General features: G+C 44.4%; 1 protein-coding gene across 1 annotated transcript in view; it reads left to right on the forward strand.

Moving 5' to 3' along the window:
- Positions 1 to 14,600: 14,600 nt before the first annotated feature.
- The window catches only part of WNT2 (Wnt family member 2), a 51,786-nt gene continuing 45,324 nt past the window's right edge, over positions 14,601 to 21,062 (forward strand). The window contains exons 1-2 of the mRNA XM_056118559.1: positions 14,601 to 15,007; positions 17,205 to 17,431. Of these exons, the coding sequence (XP_055974534.1) occupies positions 14,922 to 15,007; positions 17,205 to 17,431 (313 nt within the window). The 5' untranslated portion in view covers positions 14,601 to 14,921. The remainder of the gene's footprint in view (positions 15,008 to 17,204; positions 17,432 to 21,062) is intronic.

Consider the following 21,062-nt stretch of genomic DNA (forward strand, 5'->3'; position numbering starts at 1 on the left):
GAATGTGAGTCTTTGTGGTCAGAGGAAATAGGGAGTATTAGGGAAGAGTAGCATTTCTGGACACCGCTACAATGATATCTCCTATTTTACAGATTCTTCTACAGCATTACCTAGTTATACTCCTATCAAGAAGCAGAAACTGTTACTTGTACTTTTAAATCTGGAAAAGTCCGGTGATAACTTTTGTTTTGTTTTGGAGCCACACTCATTGGTGCTCAGGATTTACTCCTGGCTTTGTACTGAGGGATCACTCCTGGCAGTGGATGATATGTGGTGACAGGAATAAAATCTAGGTCAGCCACATGCAAAGCAAGCGCCCTACCCACTATAGTATGTCTCTAGCCCCATAACTGTGTTTACGAGATCTAAAATAGTACTTGCCTGGCTAGGTTACTTTTATTTCTTCTGTTTCAAAGTGCTAAAGAAGCGTATAAGAAGTTCGTACCATATAGAGTATGGCCTTTCATCCCTTGTCTCTGGTAGCCAGGAGTAACCCCTGAGCATCTCTGGGTGTGACACAAAAAGAAAAAAAAAACGGAAAAGGAAATACCAAGTGTTGCTGAGAATGTGGAGAAAAGGGAGGCCTGATACACAGTTGGTGGGAATGTAAGTGAATATAGCCACTATAGAAAACTGTATGAAGATTAATCATAAAATTAGGTATAACCGGTAATATGACCCATATGGTAATATGACACAGCAATTCTACTTTGGGAATGTATCTGAAGGGAATGGAATTATCCATACCTCCACTCATGGTTTATTGCAGCATTGTTTACAATAAACTAAGACATGGAAGCAATTTTAAGATCACAATCACGATCATCCTGTTGTTCAACGATTACCTTGAGCAGGCCCCAGTAACGTCTCCTTCGTCCTAGCCCTGAGATTTTAAAAAGTGCCATATTCAAGGCTCTTTCAGGGTTAGGAGAATGAAAGCCATCATTGTTACGGGTATTTGGCATATTGGGTATGCCAAGGGGAGTTTGCCAGACTCTGCCGTGTGGGCAGGTAACATCCGGTAGCCTGCCAGGTTGTCCAAAGTAAGAATGAGATAATAAGATGTTCCAGGAGCTGGGTTTTATAGTCTCTGGGTCTTGGCCGTTGATGGGATTACACGGCGCCAGGGGCCCAGGTGATGGGTGTGACCCCTGCCTACTGGAAGATGGAGGATCTGGGTGGAGGATGCTCAGCCCTGATCTGAGCAGTCTTGGAGATCTCAGCCCCAGGACCCGCATGCCTGTATTCCTCTGCCGGTTCCTTCATGCGTGTGGAGAGTGGTCTCAGCATGGTTGTGGCTGGTTCTGGAGGTCTCGGCTGCCAGAGCTCTGCTCAGGGCGGCGAAGGAAACTCAACCCGCCCCCCTCCCAGGGGCCCTGGCAAGGACCGCCAGGCATGGGAGCAGGAGACTATGTGCTGTTCTTGAACCACCAATTCTTATAAAACATGATAAAACCTTCTTTGGCTTAATTTCAATAGTTCTTGTACCTTATTTAAAATCATGAGCTTTCTACACCAGATACTTTTAATAATTCCACAAGAATACAAACATGCTTTCAGACACAGAAAAAGCCCTTTGGATTTTTTACCAGACTTTGATATTTGCATAAGAAAATACTTGAATTGCCACTGTTTATGAAAATGAGGAAACTTTATTTTTTAATGGCTTCTGTACCTCTGTTGTTTGTAAAAACGGCATAATTTTTCATTGAAATTATTGGAAAAGTATTTTATTTCTTTAACCTATAAATTACTATATATATTCTTGATTTATAATATATTCAATGTTTTATAGCTCATTTTCATTCAGTTCTTGTAACTTCTTTGAGCCATATTTATTTAATATATATGTTGTTTGGGCTGGAGCGATAGCACAGCGGGTAGGGCGTGTACCTTGCACGCAGCCAACATGGTCGACCCGAGTTTGATTCCTCCGCCCCTCTCGGAGAGCCTGGCAAGCTATGGAGAGTATCTCGCCCGCACGGCAGAGCCTGGCAAGCTACCCGTGACGTATTCGATATGCCAAACACAGTAACAACAAGTCTCACAAAGGAGACGTTACTGGGCCCGATCGAGCAAATCGATGAACAACGGGAGGACCGTGACCGTGATATGTTGTTTGATTACCATTATGTTGGAGATTTTATTTCTTTCTCTTACTGATTTTTTTATTTAATTAGGATCAAGGAGCATATTTTTTATAGTTTCAGTTTTTCTTTATCAGGTCTTATACAGATTAAATAAAACATCTTAGTGAGAGTTTCATGTTCACTTTAAAAAAATGTTTATTCTATTGTGACATTCTATAAATGTGACATTCCATATCAACTAAATTCAATTGATTGATATTATTGAGTTCTACATTTTGCTAAAAATATTTTCATTTAATTACTGAGAGGAATGCTTACACTACAAAATTGTGTTATGTCTTTTATTATCAGTTGGTCAAATTTTGCTGCATATTCTTTGAAAATCTTATTTGTTTGGTGCATATTTAGAGCTGTATTTTTTCATGGGGAAAAAAATCCTTCTATCACTATATTGTGTTCCTCTTCAAGGAACATTCAAAAAATTTTTCTTAAAATGTTAGATCTCTCTTGAATGTCTACTTCACTATTGATATTTTCTCTTTAGTACTTTTTACAATTAGTATTTTATTATTTTTTTCTATTTCCTTTTTACTAACCTTTACTATATTTAAGTGACTTTATTGTAGATTGCATATACTTAGAGGTATTATGGTTCATTCTATCTGTCTTATAAATAGTTTGGACCATTGATTATACAGTTATGATATTTTTTTCTTACTGCTTATTCTTTTTCTTTTTATTCAGTCACAATGAGAAGCAGTTACAAAGTTGTTCATTATTGGGTTTCAGTCATCCAATGTTTATGATATATCGAATACTCTCGGTAGCTTGCCGGGCTCTCCGAGAGGGGCGGAGGAATCGAACTCGGGTCGGCCATGTTGGCTGCGTGCAAGGCAAACACCCTACCCGCTGTGCTATCGGAGAGATAGCACAACGGGTAGGGCGTTTGCCTTGCACGCAGCCAACATGGCTGAGCCGAGTTTGATTCCTCCACCCCTCTCGGAGAGCCCGGCAAGCTACGGAGAGTATCTCGCCCACACGGCAGAGCCTGGCAAGCTCCCCATGATGTGTTCGATATGCCAGACACAGTAACAACAAAGTCTCCAATGGAGACGTTACTGGGCCCGCTCGAGCAAATCGATGAACAATGGGAGGGCCTTTACCTTTACCATTTAATTATTTAGTTTAAATTTTTATTTCAAATGAATGTATAAAGTTCATTATATAATTAAGTCCAATTACACTTTTCACTTTACCCTTTTCGCTTTATAGCAGTTTATTATGTAATATCTGCACATACAATGAAAATACTGTCAGACAATGTTATGCTTTTTCCTTCAACCATCAAACATATTTTAAATACCAAGAGAAGTTTATAATATCTGCCCAGATATTTACACTTCTCTTGGCCATTCCTTCATTCCAGATTTTTCAAGTTTCCTTCTTGTATCATTTTCATGTTATCTTAAGAACTAAGTTTTCCTTTGTTTTCCTTCAACAAAGGGCATCATCTTAAACTCTTGTTTATGAAGGATATTTTTACCAAACATTGAATTCTGGGCTAAAGATTTTTTCCTTTAGTTAAAAAATATTGTTCTATTTTTAAAATTTTCATTCATTATGAGAAACTTACAACTAATATAATCTTCTTTTATTCCCATAGTAATACATCATCTATCCCTGCACATAAGCTTCTGTCTTTGCTTCTAGCTTTCAACAATTTTATTATTATGAATAAAATGACATGTATTTATTTGCATTCTGTCTGTTTTGTATTTACTGATTTTTATAATCTCTAGGTTATGAATTTAGAAAGATTTTACTTTTTGTTGTTGTTAGACTATTTCTCACTTTCTTCTGGGGTTCCATGACACAATATTATACTTTGCATAACTGTTTTCAAGATCTCAAAAGTTTTGAGTTCTGTTATATATTTTTATCTTGATACATTTTTTAGTTTGAAAACTTGTAATGATTCTTCCTTCAATTTTCTGTTTCTTTGTTTTTTTTACTATCATCCATTTGTATCAAAAGTGTTTATCTCTATTCCAAATAAATAGTACAGCTGGTAAGGTAACTACCTTGCACAGGGATTACCAGGTTTTGCTTTAGTCACTGCATTATGTTCCCCGAAATACTACCTACTATGTGTAATTCCTGAGCACAGATACAGAAGTAGGCCTGAGCACTGACATTTATAGCCCAAAAACCTTAAAGAAAAAAGAAATGTTCATCTGTAGAAGCATTTTTTTCATAGCTGCTTTTATTTATTTATTTATTTATTTATTTATTTATTTTTATTAGTGAAACATCACGAGGTACAGTTATAGACTTACAAATTTTTGTGCTCGGGTTTCAGTTATACAATGATCAAGTACCCATCCCTCCACCAGCGCCCATCCTCCACCACCATAGGTCCCAGCTTCCCTCCCACCCCCCATCCCCCCCTCCCACCCTGCCTCTGTGGCAGGACATTCCCTTTAGTTCTCTCTCTCTCCTTTTGGGTTCTGTGGTTTGCAAGAGAGGCATTGAGTGGCAATCATGTTTGGTCTATAGTCTACTTTCAGCATGCTTCTCCCATCCTGGGAGGATCCTCCCAACACCCTTTATTTGGTGCTCCCTTCTCTATCTGAGCTTCCTTCTCCCCTAGCACATGTGGCTGGCCTCCAAGTCATGGAGCAAAATTCCTGGTACTAGTCTCGGCCACTCCTGGGTGTTAGTCTCCCATTATGTCGCTTTATGTTCCTCAGATGAATGCAATCTTTCTGTGTCTTATCCTGCTCTTTCTGACTCATTTCACTTAACATGATACTTTCCATGTAGTACCACTTGTCATAGCTGCTTTTAAACTTCTGACCATCTCAACATCTGAATCTAGGAATTCGTTTCTCTAAATTGTCTTTTCTTCTTTGAGTTGTAGTTTTTCTGATCCTTTGTATAGTCAAAATTTTGTGTTTTTTTTTCTGTACATTTTTAATAGAATGCTAAAAGAATCATATGTTTAAATACTATGGAGAAGGTTAATATCCTTGTTTAGGTGTATATTCTACCTAATTGAGTTCATACCAAATTCATATCAGCTTTTTGTGACTTCATATTTTGGTGTTATTTCAGTTTTCAAGTCTTTGCAAAGCTGTTCATGTTTGTCTCACACATAAAATGCAATGTTTGACAGGTATAAGGGAGATAATCTGGACCATAATTCTGTTTTCAAAATCCTGTTATTTCTTCAGAGTCATTTCCACATGTGCATAGCTTGGAGAGAAAAATAGAAAAATTGCAACATCATTACGGACCACTTTCCTAAGCTTTTCATTATTCATGATTTCCCAAATACTTTCTAGTTCCCAAATACTTTCTAGTTGTATTTAGTTCTAGATGTAAGTACCCTTTTTAGTCTTTTTGCCAAAAAATTGTGACTTTTGTTACTTCACTTTACTTTCCACTTCCTGTGACTGTACCCAAGTCTGGAGCAATAGAATTTAATCCAGCCTTCTTGCAACCCCAGTTGCTGTTTGAAGAGAAAATCCCCGACCTCTGTGTGTGTAAGGAACATGTGGCTCTCACTGCTGTCACTGTTGTTACTGTCAACATGGAAGCTGCACTTCCCAGAGAACTGAAATATGGGAGAAATAGAGAAGGGAAGAAAGGGGTTTCACCTATGTTTCTCTGTTAGCTCATTTCAGACTACGTGTGTCAGAACGAGAGGGCTTTTCCTATAGGCATCTCTGTTCGTTCAAGTTTCCCACTTCAAGATTTTGCTCACTGGTGTCCAGGATGGGTCTGAAGAGAAACAAAATAAAGAAATTAATTACAATTTAGTGGTTTTAAATCTTTGGTCTTCAGAGACAGAGAAATAGTATAGAGGGCAGGGCACTTGCCTTGCATGTAGCAAACCCAGGTTCAATTTCAGACACTGCTTATGATACCCTTAGTCCTACCAGGAGGTACCTCAGAGCACATTCAGGAGTAAGCCCCTGGCAATGCTGAATGGGGCTCAAAAAATTTAAATATAAAAAGTAGCACTGTAGCACTGTAGCACTGTCCTCTCTAGTTCTTGTTCATCAATTTGCTCCACTGGGCCCAGTAACATTGTGAGACTTGCTGTTACTGTGTTTGGCATATTGAATACGTCACGGGAAGTTTGCCAGGCTTTGCCCTATAGGCGAGATACTCTTGGTAGCTTGCCAGGCTCTCTGAGAGGGTCAGAGGAATCAAACTTGGGTCGACCGCGTGCAAGGCAAACGCCCTACCTGCTGTGCTATCGCTCTAGCCCATTATAAAAAGTAAAATTCATAAATAAAATTTTGGTCTTCTTCCATTTACCTGCTGCGGTTCTGTTGTGTGTCCTTACATGGTTCTTTGCATATTCAGACATTAAGAGGAAGAGACAGGGAAGAGCATATACCCTTCATCTTACCTGGAATTAAAAGCTCCTACTGCTTTCTGTGCTTAGTGTGCTTAGTGATATTGTGTCTTTTATTTAAATGTGTTTTATTTATTTATTTTTTAAAATAATGTAGGAGTACTGCTATTTGTTAAGCATTGATTAAGCTGATTGAATTGGGCATGAACTCTACATTACTTTTTTTTTTTAAATTGTATCACTGTGAGATAGAGTTGCAAAGCTTTCATGTTTGAGATTCAGCCATACAATGATAGAACACCCATGCCTCCATCAGTGTACCTTTTCCACCACCAATATCCCCAGTTCCCCTTCACCCCCCGTATATCCCCTCCACATCCCAGTCCTCACCCTAACTCTATGGCAGACAATTTCCACAATACTCTCATACTCTCTCTCTCTCTCTCTCTCTCTCTCTCTCTCTCTCTCTCTCAGTTTGGGCATTATGTTTTGCTCAAAATTTCCCACCACCATTCAAACCTACCTGCCAGAGGAAGATGCTAGATCATTTATTTTCCATTGCTCATTTTGAGTATCATGAGAGCTCACATGGCCGCAATTGTAAATGTGAATTTCTAGATTGTAAATGATTGGGTTCCAGAGACATTTCTGTATGACACTAATCCATTTTGGAATTCAATTGGGAGTCTCTGAGCCAGGGCTGTTAGTGTGCTAAAACGGCATCCGGAGGCAAATTATGGGCATGACAACCAGTCTACAGGGCAGGAAGCTACCCAGGGAAGGACAGCCCGGGTCCTGCTGCCACCATGCAGCCTGGAGATTCAGTCCTGGAACCTGTATACCTGGGCCTTGCTTGTGGAAGCTCTTGGTCACTGGGATTCTATCTGGTGTAGGCGGGAGACTGCACCTGCTCCATCTGGGGTGCCTTGGTGAAATTGGCCCAGTATGGGGCCTGAATAGATCTCCAGCACTATGCTATCTTCCAAGACTTGCTGCTGTGTCTCTGGGCCAGAGCTGTTGGTGTGCTAAGATCAACATTACAAAATTTTCAGCAGATTATATCTTGATGAGGACCATCCTGAGACAGTGTAGTCAGGCTGGGGGTATGGTGGAGATTTTGGATTGTGGAAGCACTGGCTGCCGGGGACTCTGCTTGGGCAGGCACAGGCCATCCTGCCTCCCTCCAATTTACCCCAGTCTGTTCAACCAACAAGGGTCCGAACTTTTCTGTGGGTTTTTTTTTATCTCTTTCTATATTTATTTAGGGGTCTCTGAAGCAAGGCCGACAGTAGAGCTTACAAGGTGGCCCTGGAGTTGGTTTGTGGGGGTGACTGCCAGTGCTTCCATGTATATTGGAAAGTGGGGGAAGATACTTTTTACTTATGGTTACTCAGTTATTGTTCCTCAGATTCTAAATATTTTCTCAATTCATATTTCTGTTTCATTTTGTTGGGGTATTTTGGAGGAGGTGAGGGCCACATCCAGCAACGTTCAGGGCTTAACTTCTGGCTCTGCACTCAGAAATTACTGTTGGTGGTGCTCAGGGGACCATGTGAGATGTCAGGGATCAAACCCAGGTCATTTACATACAAGAAAATGCCCTTTCCACTGTACTATCATTCCGGCCTCAATCCATCTTTCTGATTGTTAATTTTTCATCACTTCCCTCTCCTCCCCTCAGTTCTGTGATCTTACATAAGTCTCCTGTATGGACCCAATCTCCTGTTAAAATTATTTGTTTTCTCTTTACATTTAAATTTTAATTATTTTGATAAATTAAGACTATAAATTACTCATAGATCTGTTTCTATTTTCTATTTGCTTGTTAGGTGTTGTTTTAATGTTCTTTTTGGTAATGATCAGAGTTCATGCTGTATGAAAATATATAGACACTGGGGCTGGAGCAATAGCACAGCGGGTAGGGCATTTGCCTTGCACGCGGCTGACCTGGGTTCGGTTCCCAGCATCCCATATGGTTCCCTGAGCACCGCCAGGGGTAATTCCTGAGCACAGAGCCAGGAGTAACCCCTGTGCATTGCCGAGTGTGACCCAAAAAGCAATATATATATATATATATATATATATGTATATATATCACGGTCACGGTCCTCCTGTTGTTCATTGATTTGCTCGAGTGGGCCCAGTAACGTCTCCATCATGAGACTTGTTGTTACTGTGTTTGGCATATTGAATACGTCACGGGGAGCTTGCCAGGCTCTGCCGTACGAGCGAGATACTCTCGGTGGCTCTTCGAGAGGGGCGGAGGAATCGAACTCAGGTCGGCCATGTTGGCTGCGTGCAAGGCAAACACCCTACCCGCTGTGCTATCAATCCAGCCCATGTGTGTGTGTGTGTATATATATATATATATATATATATATATATATATATAGACACTAAATGATACTATGCTTTTCCAAAGACAGTTGAGTTTTCTTTTGACTTAACAATAAAATATGGCTTACTTGACAGTATGGCTCACTTTAATCTTGTCTAGAACTGTTTTTTTTTTTTTTTACTTTACTGGGGTTGTTCTGTTTCAGTTTTACCCTTACTCATAGTATGTAGTCCTTATTTCCAAAGTAAGGAAAAAAAGAGGAAACAAAAACTCTTGCTACTCTTTCTATTTTGAAGGATAGTCTCAGAAAATATAGAATTCTGAGTGAATGTTTTTCTCCAGTATTTAATTGTTACATTGTTTTTTACTTCAATTATTCTTAATGAATTCGAGCGGGCCCAGTAACGTCTCCATTGGAGACTTTGTTGTTACTGTGTCTGGCATACCCAATACTCTCGGTAGCTTGCCAGGCTCTCCGAGAGGGGCGGAGGACTCGAACTCGGGTCGGCCATGTTGGCCGCTTGTAAGGCGAACGCCCTACCCGCTGTGCTATCGCTCCAGCCCAAGCTACCGAGAGTATTGGATATGCCAGACACAGTAACAACAAAGTCTCCAATGGAGACGTTACTGGGCCCGCTCGAGCAAATCGACAGTCAACGGGAGGGCCTTTACCTTTTATTCTTAATGAAAAGTATGTTACTGCAGATCCTGGCAAGCTACCCATGACTATTCCATATGCCAAAAACAGTAACAATAACAGGTCTCATTCCCTTAAAAGAGCCTCCAATAAGGCAGCGTTGAGAAAGATGAGTAAGAAGCTGCTAAAATCTCAGGGCTGGGATGGATGGAGACATTACTGATGCCCACTCGAGTAAATCGATGAACAATGGGATGACAGTGATACAGTGATACAATGAAAAGTATGTTGTAATTCATATTCCTGTTTGCCTTTGAACAGGAATATGAATTTTAATTGCAGAGTCATGTCATATCTATATCCAGCCTGGCTTTAAGCTGGCCAAATGTGAATCTCTATTATAATCTTGTGGGGCCTTCGTATTTTTTCTTATTGATTCTCTAGGAGCAATAGCACAGCGGTAGGGCGTTTGCCTTGTGCACAGCCAGCCAGCCTGGCCAAGCCGGGTTCGATTCCTCCACCCCTCTCAGAGAGCCCCGCAAGCTACTGAGAGTATCTCGGCCACACGGCAAAGCCTGGCAAGCTACCCATGATGTATTGGATATGCCAAACACAGTAACAACAAGTCTCACAACGAAGACATTACTGGCCCGCTTGAGCAAATCGATGAACAATGGGAGGACAGTGCTACAGTGCAGTGCGACAGTGCTACAGATTCTTTAGAGACTATTTTCTTTATCTTTAAGCAATTTGAACATGATGTGTGTAGGAGTGATATCCACAGATGCTGAGGTTATATTTCTTTAATTTTTAATAATAATTCTCATTTCACTGTTCTTGAGATTAGATAACTTTTGTCTTTAAGCTCATTATTCATTTCTCTTGCCATTCAATCCCACTGCTATGCCCTGTTAGTGAAAATTTCACTTCAGACACTCTGTCTGTGATTTTATATTTTCATTTTTTTCTTATAGTTTCCATTTCTCCACCGAGATTTTTAATCTCTTTGTTCATTGTGACAGTGTTTTTCTTTAAATACTTACACATAGGGATAAGATATGCTTTCAAATTTCCTTCCCATTTCTACATCTTGCCAGTGTCAGACAGGAGCTTTGGCTTCTTTTTTCTTGAGTGTGGGTCACATTTTTCCTAGTCTTTCACTTGCCTGTTATTTGTTTTATTGTATTCTTGACATTGTTGATAATATAATGTTGTCTTCCTTTAATTCGTGTTGGTTTTATTCTTATAAATTCCTCTTGACATGTCTGAATCCCTTTTCTTTTTATTCTTTGTGAGAGCATGTGGTAGGATAAAACCAATGTTCTTAATTTTACACTTACTCTAAAGATGCCTTTATAGCATCTCAACTGAATTCCTGAAGTGCTTTGAATGAGGCCTCTCCATCCCATTGAACTGAAACACCATTGTCAACACTGCATGACATGCAGCAGGCAGTCTCTGCTCAGCATTGATGTCATGTCATGCTCAGAGTCATGTCATGCTATATTCAGCCTACCTCTTTGCCGAGAACCAATGGTGCGTCTTCATTATAGACTTGTGGGCCCCTGTATTTTGCACCCAACTATTTTCAGATATGTTGCCCAGCCAATTTCAACAGCCTTAAACCTTCTTCAACAGGCTTAAACTCCAAACTCTCCTTCTGAGCCAGACTAGTGCTCTGACTGGGTTCCACTTTCTTGCATCCTAGAAAGAGTACCCTTCAGCAAAAAACAACAATAACAACAGGATAATTATGGACCATTATGAAATACCTTAGTTTCCCTTCTCTCAAGGATCACATGTTCATGCTGCCTATTAACCAATGTATGAATTCTGTGTAGTCTTAGAGTTTCTGTGATTCACAATACTGTTAATGATAGTATCTCATGCACATAATTCGGACACAGTAATATACACCAATATACCCATTTCCCTCCCCTAAGTACTATAATTCCCCTCCCTTTCAATCCCCCATCTCCCACTAACAATTTGGTTGTATGGATCAACCAATGTTCCCTCATGTTGCCTTTGGTACCTTGGTGCTACCATGCTTTGTATCTCTAAGATCCACATATGATAGAGATCATTCTGTATGGGTGGATTTAGTTTTAATGTTAGGTATTGTAAGTTTCATTACCTACATTTTAACTTTTAATGATAGATTTTCTGTTAGAGGTTATATTAGTTATTATGTATGTAAACTATTAAATCTTGAAGGTTAAAAAGATCTATTTTTTCTCCCTTTACTATCCCTGTCTTGTCCTGTTAATGTGTTCTCTTAAGGTCACCAAATCTTAGTTGGAGTTACTTGACTTTTGAATCATTGGTTAGTAAGTAGCTAAATGGCCTTAGGAATAAGCCAGTTCATACTAAAAGACAAATGACCATTGGATTGAAGAAGTAACTCCATTTCTAAAGGGTGGAGATGGTTTGGTAGTAAATTAGTTCTCTTTCTGCCCTGGGAGATTAGACAAACAATGGATCTAACTAGAAAAATAGACTGACTCATTTGGCTACAATACTGTACAAGCAAACTAACATTAATCTTCAGAAAGAGATTTGGATTCTGTATACTGTAAGTTTTACAGTCAATTCTGAGATGTCTCGCTGAAGTATCCAAAAGTCTACATTACACTCAAAGATCTAAAGGTACTTTGAGCCCTGTCGTTCCTTGCCTCATCATCTGCTATCGCCAGGCTGACGTCATATGCGACTTACCCCGTTATTTATTAACTCTTCTTTGGGACGATAGTGATAGTTTTCATTGCAAGAGAAGGGAGTTTGTAGTTAACCATCGTTTCCTCCTAATTTTCTTGAGAATTTTTTAATTTCCTCTAGTAGTGGTCACCTGTCCTCAAAATAGGGTCCTGCAGGAGACCTGATATACAGGTGAAGAGGGAGGAAAGTGAGACTTCTCCTGCCTGAAGGGAAGTTGTGCAGAGCTAAGGGAATGCGAGGAAAACAGCCCTAGCAGGAGAAGCCTGCCCAAAGACAGGTGGGGAAGGGCTGCTTGGGTGCATTTGGATGCAGCCTCCACTCAGCTTTTTCAGCCTTTAGCTTTTCACCAGGCCTGCTTTCTCTGCTGCCATTCCTGGGGCACATGTCCACCCTTCCCAGGATGAGCTCCTAGAAGACGACCGAATTCCTTGAGATGATCTCTTTTTTCCCAGAAGGGCGGCCCTGGCCTCATTACCAATAGGCAGAGCTCCTGGCCACTCACGGATTCTCTGGGAGCGGAAGAAGGGCCTCTAAGCTGGAGGGGGTCACACTCCCTGTATTTCTAGCTCCCTGGTGTGCGGAGTTGGGGGGAACTCGGAGTGGAGGGATTTTTCAGATAGTTTCAGGTCTCGCCGTTCACAAAGCGTTGCCAACCTTCCCCAACAACAAACACATCCACGCCCCCACTCTATTCTTGCTGAGTGACATTTTGACGGTATAGGGTTCTTTGGAGGCCACCCCATCTTTTCTAATCGGCCCCACGTGCCTAGGTTTTGCCGTCAGGCTCTGCGGATCGGGGTGGGGAGTGTGCTCCGGAGTCTTCTCATTCTTGCAGGAAAAGAGGCTCAGGAGCAGACGCAGAGGAGCCCAAGCGATTTGTTGCTCCCGGGTGCCGATGCCGACTCCGCGTGCGCCCCCTCCCCCCGCCGCGGTCCCCCCTCCGTCCCCCCCGCCCCAAGTTGCGCACACAGCCAGCGCAGAAACGCGCCCATCCCCAGGCACTCGAGGCTGCTCCTCCCTGGACGGCCGGTACAGCCCGACCAGAACTTCCCCTGGGTCGTGGCCCAGCGATACGGAGCGGCCCTGGCGCCGTGCCCTGCTCTTCCCGAGTCGTGGGTGGCGCGGTGCTCGTTTCCCTCCCCTCCCTTTCCGGACCCAAGCGGGGAATGTCTCTGGGTCAGCCTGGGAGGGGCCCGGACCTGCCGGGGACCGGTGGGGGAGCCGAGAGGCGATGACAGCATCGCTCAGGGTTCGGCATTCTCAGCTCCCCACCCCCCCCCACCCCCACCCCGTCCAGCCTCGCACCGCGCTCCCGCGGGTCAGGGTTAGTGCTCCGGCCGTCCAGGCCCGGGAGGAGTGGGCGCGGTGTGTGTGTGTGTGTGTGTGTGTGTGTGTGTGTGTGTGTGTGGCGGGGGCTGGGGTGGTGGTGGTGGTGGTGGTGGTGGTGGTGGTGAACGAGCCGCCCTCTGAGCCCCGCAAACCACGCCGCGCCCACTTTCCGCATTTCCCCAGGCACGTTCCCCGGGCGGGCGGCAGGTCCCTCCACCCCAGGAAAAGAGCCATGGAACAGTTCAGGGCCATAGCGAGTTCCTGCTCTTCCTTCCTTTCCGGTGATAAAGCGCGGGGCTGCAGGCCAGTTGCTGCTCGAGATGCTCCACCCGCGGGCCTGAATCTCGCGCTCGGGCTCCCTCTGGGCGCCGCCGGGTGCCGGCACCGGGGACGGAGGGTCCCGCACGATCCCCCATCCCCATCCCTCCCGGAGCACCGAGGCGGAGATCAGAACCCGGGGAAAGCGTTCCCCGCCTCCAGCCCCCGGGAAATCTCCCGGGAATGAAGGCTCCGGGTCCCCGTTTCCCCAAGAGAGGCCCGACCGCAACCCCACCCACCCACCCACCCACCTCGCCCGGCCGCAGCCCGCAGCTCCCCGACCCGCAAGCGTTCCCAGCGTCCCAGCTGCGGTCCGGGAAGGCAGCGGGGCGCTGAGTTGAGGCTCGGTGCTGGATTCCGGCCGCCGCCCGCCCGGCTTCTCCCCGGAGCCTCCCCGCCGTCGCTTCCGTCCTCCCTAGCCCACCCTCCGAAACACTGCCCGACTGGGGCGGTGGGAGCAGGGGAGGCCCTCGGGTTTGCGGGCAGAGGCGGGGGTGGGGGGGGGGGGGGGGAGCCTCGCGTCTCGGGAATGCGCCTCGCGGCGGCCGGAGCCAAGACCCTCGGGTGATGCTCCGGGCTCCGGAGCATCCCCAAAAGGTGCCGCCTCCCCCAAGCGCCCGAGGCCCTCCGCGTCGCCCCGCACCCCGCTTCCCAACCCTGACAGTGCCTGCCATCAGTACAATCACCCTCCAATTAAAAAAAAAAAGAAAAAGAAAAAAAAGTGTGCATTGGTGTGTGTGTGTGTAGGGGTGGGGGGAAGCGAGCGCATCGCCTCCCCGCCCGCCCGCCCCCCGCCGCCGCCACCGCCCGGCGCAGGCCCCCTCCGTCGGCGTTGCCCGCGCGGGGAGCGCACGCAGCGGCCAGGGACGCGCGGGGGAGGGGGCGGCTCCGGCGGGGGGCGAGGCGCTGCCCCGATCGCTCGCGCCGCGGCTCGCTGCAAACTTTATCAGCGCGTCTCTCTCACTCGCCGGAGACGCGAGCTGGGGGTGGGGGTGCGGGGGGGGGGGGCGGGGGCGCGGCGCCGGCGGCCGTGACGAGGCGCTCCCGGCGCTGAGCGCTTCTGCTCGGGGCACGCATGGCGCCCGCACCGGCCGTCTGACCTGATGCGGACGCCAGGGGGTTACTATGAACGCCCCCGTCGCTGGGATCTGGCTCTGGCTCCCTCTGCTCTGGACCTGGCTCACCCCGGAGGAGGTCAGCTCTTCATGGTGGTAAGTCCCCCGCGCGCACGCACGCACTCACGCACGCACGGGGTTGCGGGGGGCGCGGGGCAGCCGGGGCGGGGGTGCGAGGACCGCACTGGCCCGGAGATCCCCCGCTTCCCCCGCTTCCCCGCGGCCGCCGCGCCTCTCGCCTACCGCGCCACCCCGAGCCCCCCCCCCCCCCAGCCTTTCCTCCGAAGCCGCAGCTTTGACAACTCGGGGAGTAGGGGTGGGGTGGGGTGGGGTGGGGGGGAACGAAGGAAAGGCCACATTCCCCCTCAAATGAGAACGGGGATGTTGGGTCTATTTGGGACCAGCCGAGCGACTGCAAAAAAATCAGCCTATTTCTTATCCCGTTGACCCACTCTGCAAGAGATGCACTGGCCAGCCGGGGGTCTGTAGCACGGGTGTGTGTGTGTGTGTGTGTGTGTGTGTGTGTGTGTGTGTGTGTGTGTGTGTGTGTGTGTTGAAAACGACAGTTCTTACCACCATCCCCCACATCCACCCCAAACTGCTTTCAGATAAGCCTAAGGGGGCCAATTCAGGCAGCCCTCCCTCCCGTTGTAGTACCCCAAGCATGCCATTCTGCGTTATTTCCCGTCCTTCCACATTCCTAATACTTCACCTCAGTGGGGCCGAAGAGCTGTTGCTGCCTCCAGGTAGAGACCACCGCCTTAATGCAAAGTTTCCAGGCGTTTGGGGGCTCTAAGATGTTATCCTGTTCAAAACCCAGTCACCCGCAAAACTAACTTTCATGCTGTCCTTTGTATGTTGGGGTGGCCATTCATTTATTCAGTGTGCTGAACGCCAGTTGAAAAGGAACAGGTTTTAGCCTCCTTACATGCTCCAAAGAGAGATTCTTTCCCCACCCAGGAGTCCTTCTCCATCCCCCTAACCTGATCTGGAAGGATCTGGAAGTGGAGAGATGCACTGTGGTGTTCCATTTGTGCGATAATTCTGCATCTGCAAGTTTCCAAAGAAAGATGTTCAAGTATTGATTCAGAAAGACCTGTTACTATGTTGGGGAATTGTGTGTGTGTGTGTGTGTGTGTGTGTGTGTGTGTGTTTCCTTAAAAATCTGGTGAAAGGAAGGAGTAAAACTTGGATGAAAGACTTGAGCCCGGAACTTTAGGAAGACACTGCTGCTCTTCAAAGGAGCAAGGCAGAGTGCTGATGGGAAGAAGCAATCTGGTACCTTCCACAAACCCACTTTTAATAGGAAGGAGTTTACCCTTGACTGCTGACACAGAATCAAAGATTGATTTATCCAAGTGACCGTTTTTCAATAAAATGACTATATCTGTTTCCAGAGGTGTGTAAACATTATTTATTACTCAGGCTTTTTGTCACATTGTCTCTCAGCTGTCATGTAAGTATATTTTTTGGAAGTCACAGCTGTAACAATTTTATGATCATATAAAATAATGAAAAATACAAGAAAAAGACATTCTCCTTGTTTGATCGCTTCAAAAGACACCTATGGCAGCTTGGGTTATATAAAAGGTACCTTTCTAAACATTTCACAACTAATAGAGAACATCTGGGTAGAGATGATGATGTAATTTTTTTTAAAGTTTCTTTTCAAAAGTGCTTTATGGTGCTATAACACTGTTTGATTCTTCCAAACATTTAGTGTCCTTAATAACAATAGAATTTTTCCCAGAGATTTTCTATAAAAGCCAAAGAAGAGCTGGAGAATAGAAGGATTTAAAGGATTTTTTTTAATAGGAGGAGAAGGGCATATCTATGAGGAGAGTGTAACATCAGCTACCAGCAGGTGCTGATTGGATGGATATGGACAGTGTCTTAAGACACCTCAGTGTTAGGGCAACTGAATGGAAGTTCTAAAGGTCAACTTCCCTTAAGCATTCTTTCTCCCCCCACGTGGCTCCCCCCCCCCAGCCATTTTGCTCCTGAATGCAGATGTTGCCTGTACCCCCTTTCCCAGAGCATCATCTGGTGGCCCTGGCTTCGTGTCCAAGGGACAGGCATCACAACTCTGTGTGTTTGGGGGCTGGGGCTGGGGGGGCATCTCCCCAACACTGTCCTTGCCTTGCCACCTCACTAAACTGATACACAATGCCCCCCTCTGCTTTCTCCTGTCCCCCGGAGGAGAGGGAAATTGGCAGAGTGCTTGGAACTCTTCCTTCTGGGAGAAGGGCCTCCCTGTTCCTTGTGTTCTTACCTCTGTGTCTGTCCTTCCCAGGTACATGAGAGCTACAGGTGGCTCATCCAGGGTGATGTGTGACAATGTGCCAGGCCTGGTGAGCCGACAGAGGCAGCTGTGCCACCGACATCCTGATGTGATGCGTGCCATCGGCCTGGGCGTAGCCGAGTGGACAGCTGAGTGTCAACACCAGTTCCGCCAGCATCGCTGGAACTGCAACACCCTGGACCGGGATCACAGCCTCTTCGGCAGGGTCCTGCTCCGAAGTAAGTCTGTGCCCCTCTTTCAACTCCTTTCTCCCCTCACTGACTCTTCAGAGCCCCTGTTCAGCTTCTCCTGCATTGTAGCCATGGGGAGTGTGATCTGTTGGTTGGCTTAGTTCTTTGTTTTACACATCAAGGACCTAGCTGAAAGTTTTGCAGGAGACCAGTTACAGATGAGGATGTGGTGCCGAGACTAGTGCTTTTGAACTTTTTGCTCTGTTCCATCCACGTGGCGACCCAGTGACAGTCATGATCCTGTCTTTCCCTCAGGTGCATATTTGAGCTCCTGGAGGAAAAGTAGCAGCAACCACTGACTTGTCTGGGTTTTGTACTTTTCTTACTGAGACTTGAACCTTGCGGAGTGATTTGAGCAAAAGACTAGGATGGAACACCCACATTTTAGTGTGTCCGTATTTTTTAAAATTTTAATTTAATTTTTCTTTTTTTAGTGCAATAAAATAGTTCTAAGGGAGGATACTGATTCTAAGGAGAATATGAATTATTTAGGGAGTGAAAGAAAGCACCCCATAAAGTAGAGAAAATTGCATTTCCCAAGTTGTGACGTGAGTGACACCCAGATGGAGTGCACCCATAGAGTAATAGGGAAAACCCAATTACTTTAGAGGGGTGTGGGTAGAGGGGTGTGGGTGACTAGGACATGGGGTTCCTCTGAAAGGAAGGAAAAGTCACACACCGCCAGCTGGTGATTCCAGAACAGTATGTACAAAGACACCCAAAATGTGTGTGTGTTTTTAGCTACTCCATACTGTTTTTATTTATTTGTTTGTTTTTTAAATTTTACTGAATCACCATGAGATAGTTACAAGCTTTCATGTTTGGGTTACAATCACACAATGATCAAATACCCATCCGTCTACCAGTGCACATTCCCCACCACCAATATCCCAGTATAACCCCCCCTTTCCACCCTCCCCCTGCCTCCATGGGGGCATACTCTCTCTCTCCTTTTGGGCATTCTGGTTTGACACCCGAGATGTTTATTGGCTACTAGTAGCCATTGTTATTGATGGGTGGGGGTGGGGGGTAAGGGTGTGGTGAGGACCAAATTCACTATAGTCAGGATTTCCTTTTGGCTCTGTACTCAGGGATCACCTCTGGCAGGACTTGGGGAATCATATGTGGTGCCAGGGATGGAACTGGAGTTAACAGCATGCAAGGCAAGTGCCTTAATCTCTGGCCAATCTCTTTGACCCTAAGTCATTTTTATTAAGCACCATTTAAGAGTTAAGAAACTGACACAAATCTTTGCTCAGCATCTTTGACCTTCCACTCAACTCCAAAACCTTAGGGCTCTCTGTCTACAATCCTCCCTCAAGACAAAGCCTAGTCTGACTTGCTTCACTTGAGACCTTGTGTGTTGCATCACCATTCATTCATTGTGTGTTTTGAACACATATATAGAAGAACTTCACAGAAGTGGTAATGTTTCCCCATACCCTCTGGGCAGGATTTCTATAGAAGGTAGTATAGAAAACCATAATTAAACAATACATTAATTTTTTTTTTGCTTCTTAGTAAACATCTAATTATATAACAAGCCTCTTAGAAAGTTCAAATAGAGATGGCAGGTAAGGTGCTTGCCATGTATGCAACCAAACCAGGTTCCATCCCCAACATATGATATGATCCTCTGAACTCACCAGGAGTGATTCCTGAGTGCAGAGCCAGGAGTAACCCCTGAGCACCGTCGGGTGTGGTCCAAAAACAAAACAGGTTTGAATATGGGAAGTAACTCGCTGTTTGTATAGAAGAATTAAAACTCAGATTTAATTTTTAAAGCAGTGGCCATCCTTAGCCTGCCATTTATAGCATAATCAATCTGGCATTACGTCTAAGAAGTAGTATGGCCTATTAGCTACTAGGAGATATGACTGAAAATAGCAGTATGTGTGCAAACCCCAGAAACAGGAAACTTTACCCTTGTTTTTGCAACCCCCCCACCCCCCTGTTCCTAAGAAAATCATCCAGACTGTGTGCTTGGTAATGTTTAACAGAGGGTGTTTCTATCATGTAATCATCACAACCCTAGGGTTTTATGAGGCCAAATGCATAACTGAATGTCTCTAAAATCCCCCAAGGGCGTAGTACTCTCACTCTTAGTGTATCCCTAAAGTTAATTTACTGCAATATTCTGCAATTTTATTCTCTGGTTTAAGGACCATATTCTTCTGTATTTCTTTTGGAGTTTCAATATTACATCACACATTTTTGAAAGGTAATAGTAAATTTTAAGCTACACCTAGATTTTCAGACTTCATCTACATTATTAGTTCATCAATGAATCAATTAAAGTACTGGAGCTTGCCAAAAAGATACAGCAAATATCCAAGCACAGTAATTTTTTAAATCTACTATGCACAGGTTCTAGGTGTTTGAGTTGTATCAGATATTGTTTTTTAAGTGTGCTCACCAAAATTTCCCAATGATCAGCAACTGAATGTAATTATCATTTGTAGAAGGGTCAACTCTAGTTGAAGGATAACTAGAGTTGATCCTTCTGTATGTGTCTGTATGAAAATCTACTAAGATGTCCTTAAGTTGAAAATACCCTTGAGATCACAAATCAGAAGCAGCAGTGTGGACCACTGATTCTAAAGAAGCGTATCTGCCCAAACCAGGAATCCATTCATAAAATGCTTTAGCTTAATCTTGGCCATGTTTGTTGGCTTATAACTATGGAGTAACTAAGTGAGAAGAGCTACTTTGACTAATTCTAGTGCCTCAGGTTAATAAGAGATTCTAATGAGAGATTAGATACAAGATTAAGTAGGACAAAAAATAAGAGATTATTGAATTTATTTTAGATTTTTAGAAAATTGATCTGAATTTTTAGCTAGAGTACTCAACACTTAGAACAGTCATACGACACAAATTCTTAACAGAAATCCTGATTTGTTCCTGGACTTTCATGTAACCCCCTGTGACTATCAGGAATGATTTCTGTGTTGGTTCTGGGAGAACTAATTTTGGCTTAAAATAGCTTATACTGGAACCAACTGTGAAATTCCAATGAAGTTGTTCAAAGACTCTTATAATTAATTGCTAGGAGGGAAATTTACATCTAGAGTTGTGAAAAAAATATCTCCTTTGAAAATACAAATTCATCTGCATGATAAATTTACTTAGTTATCTAAAAGGACAAAGGACAAAACCCTTTATGGTGAGAACAGCTACTAATAGATAACAGAGAAATAGAGGATCTTTGCCCCCTTACTTTCACAAACTAGGGAAAGCCAGAATAAGTTTTAGAAACATTCATTATTTATTCATTCAGTAGACTATAACCACTTAGAGACAGGGAAATACAAATCTACATCCAGATCTACATCCAGAATTTTAGAAGAACCTTAAAAAAGAAAAATGTTATTAGGTTTCACCCTTCCATCTGTTAATAAATAAGAGAGCAAGAGACCACTAGCACTGAACACCCCAAGCTTTCTAGAAGCTTTACTTCTAGCTTTACCCACTCACGTTACAATCACTTTCCTCAAACAAAAATTTAATATATGTACATATATATTTGCTTTTTTGGTCACACCCGGTGATGCACAGGGGTTACTCCTGGCTCTGCACTCAGGAATTACTCCTGGCAGTGCTCAGGGGACCATATGGG

The sequence above is a fragment of the Sorex fumeus genome, unplaced genomic scaffold (assembly GCF_029834395.1).
Source record: "Sorex fumeus unplaced genomic scaffold, SorFum_2.1 ptg000037l, whole genome shotgun sequence".
NCBI lineage: Eukaryota > Metazoa > Chordata > Mammalia > Eulipotyphla > Soricidae > Sorex > Sorex fumeus.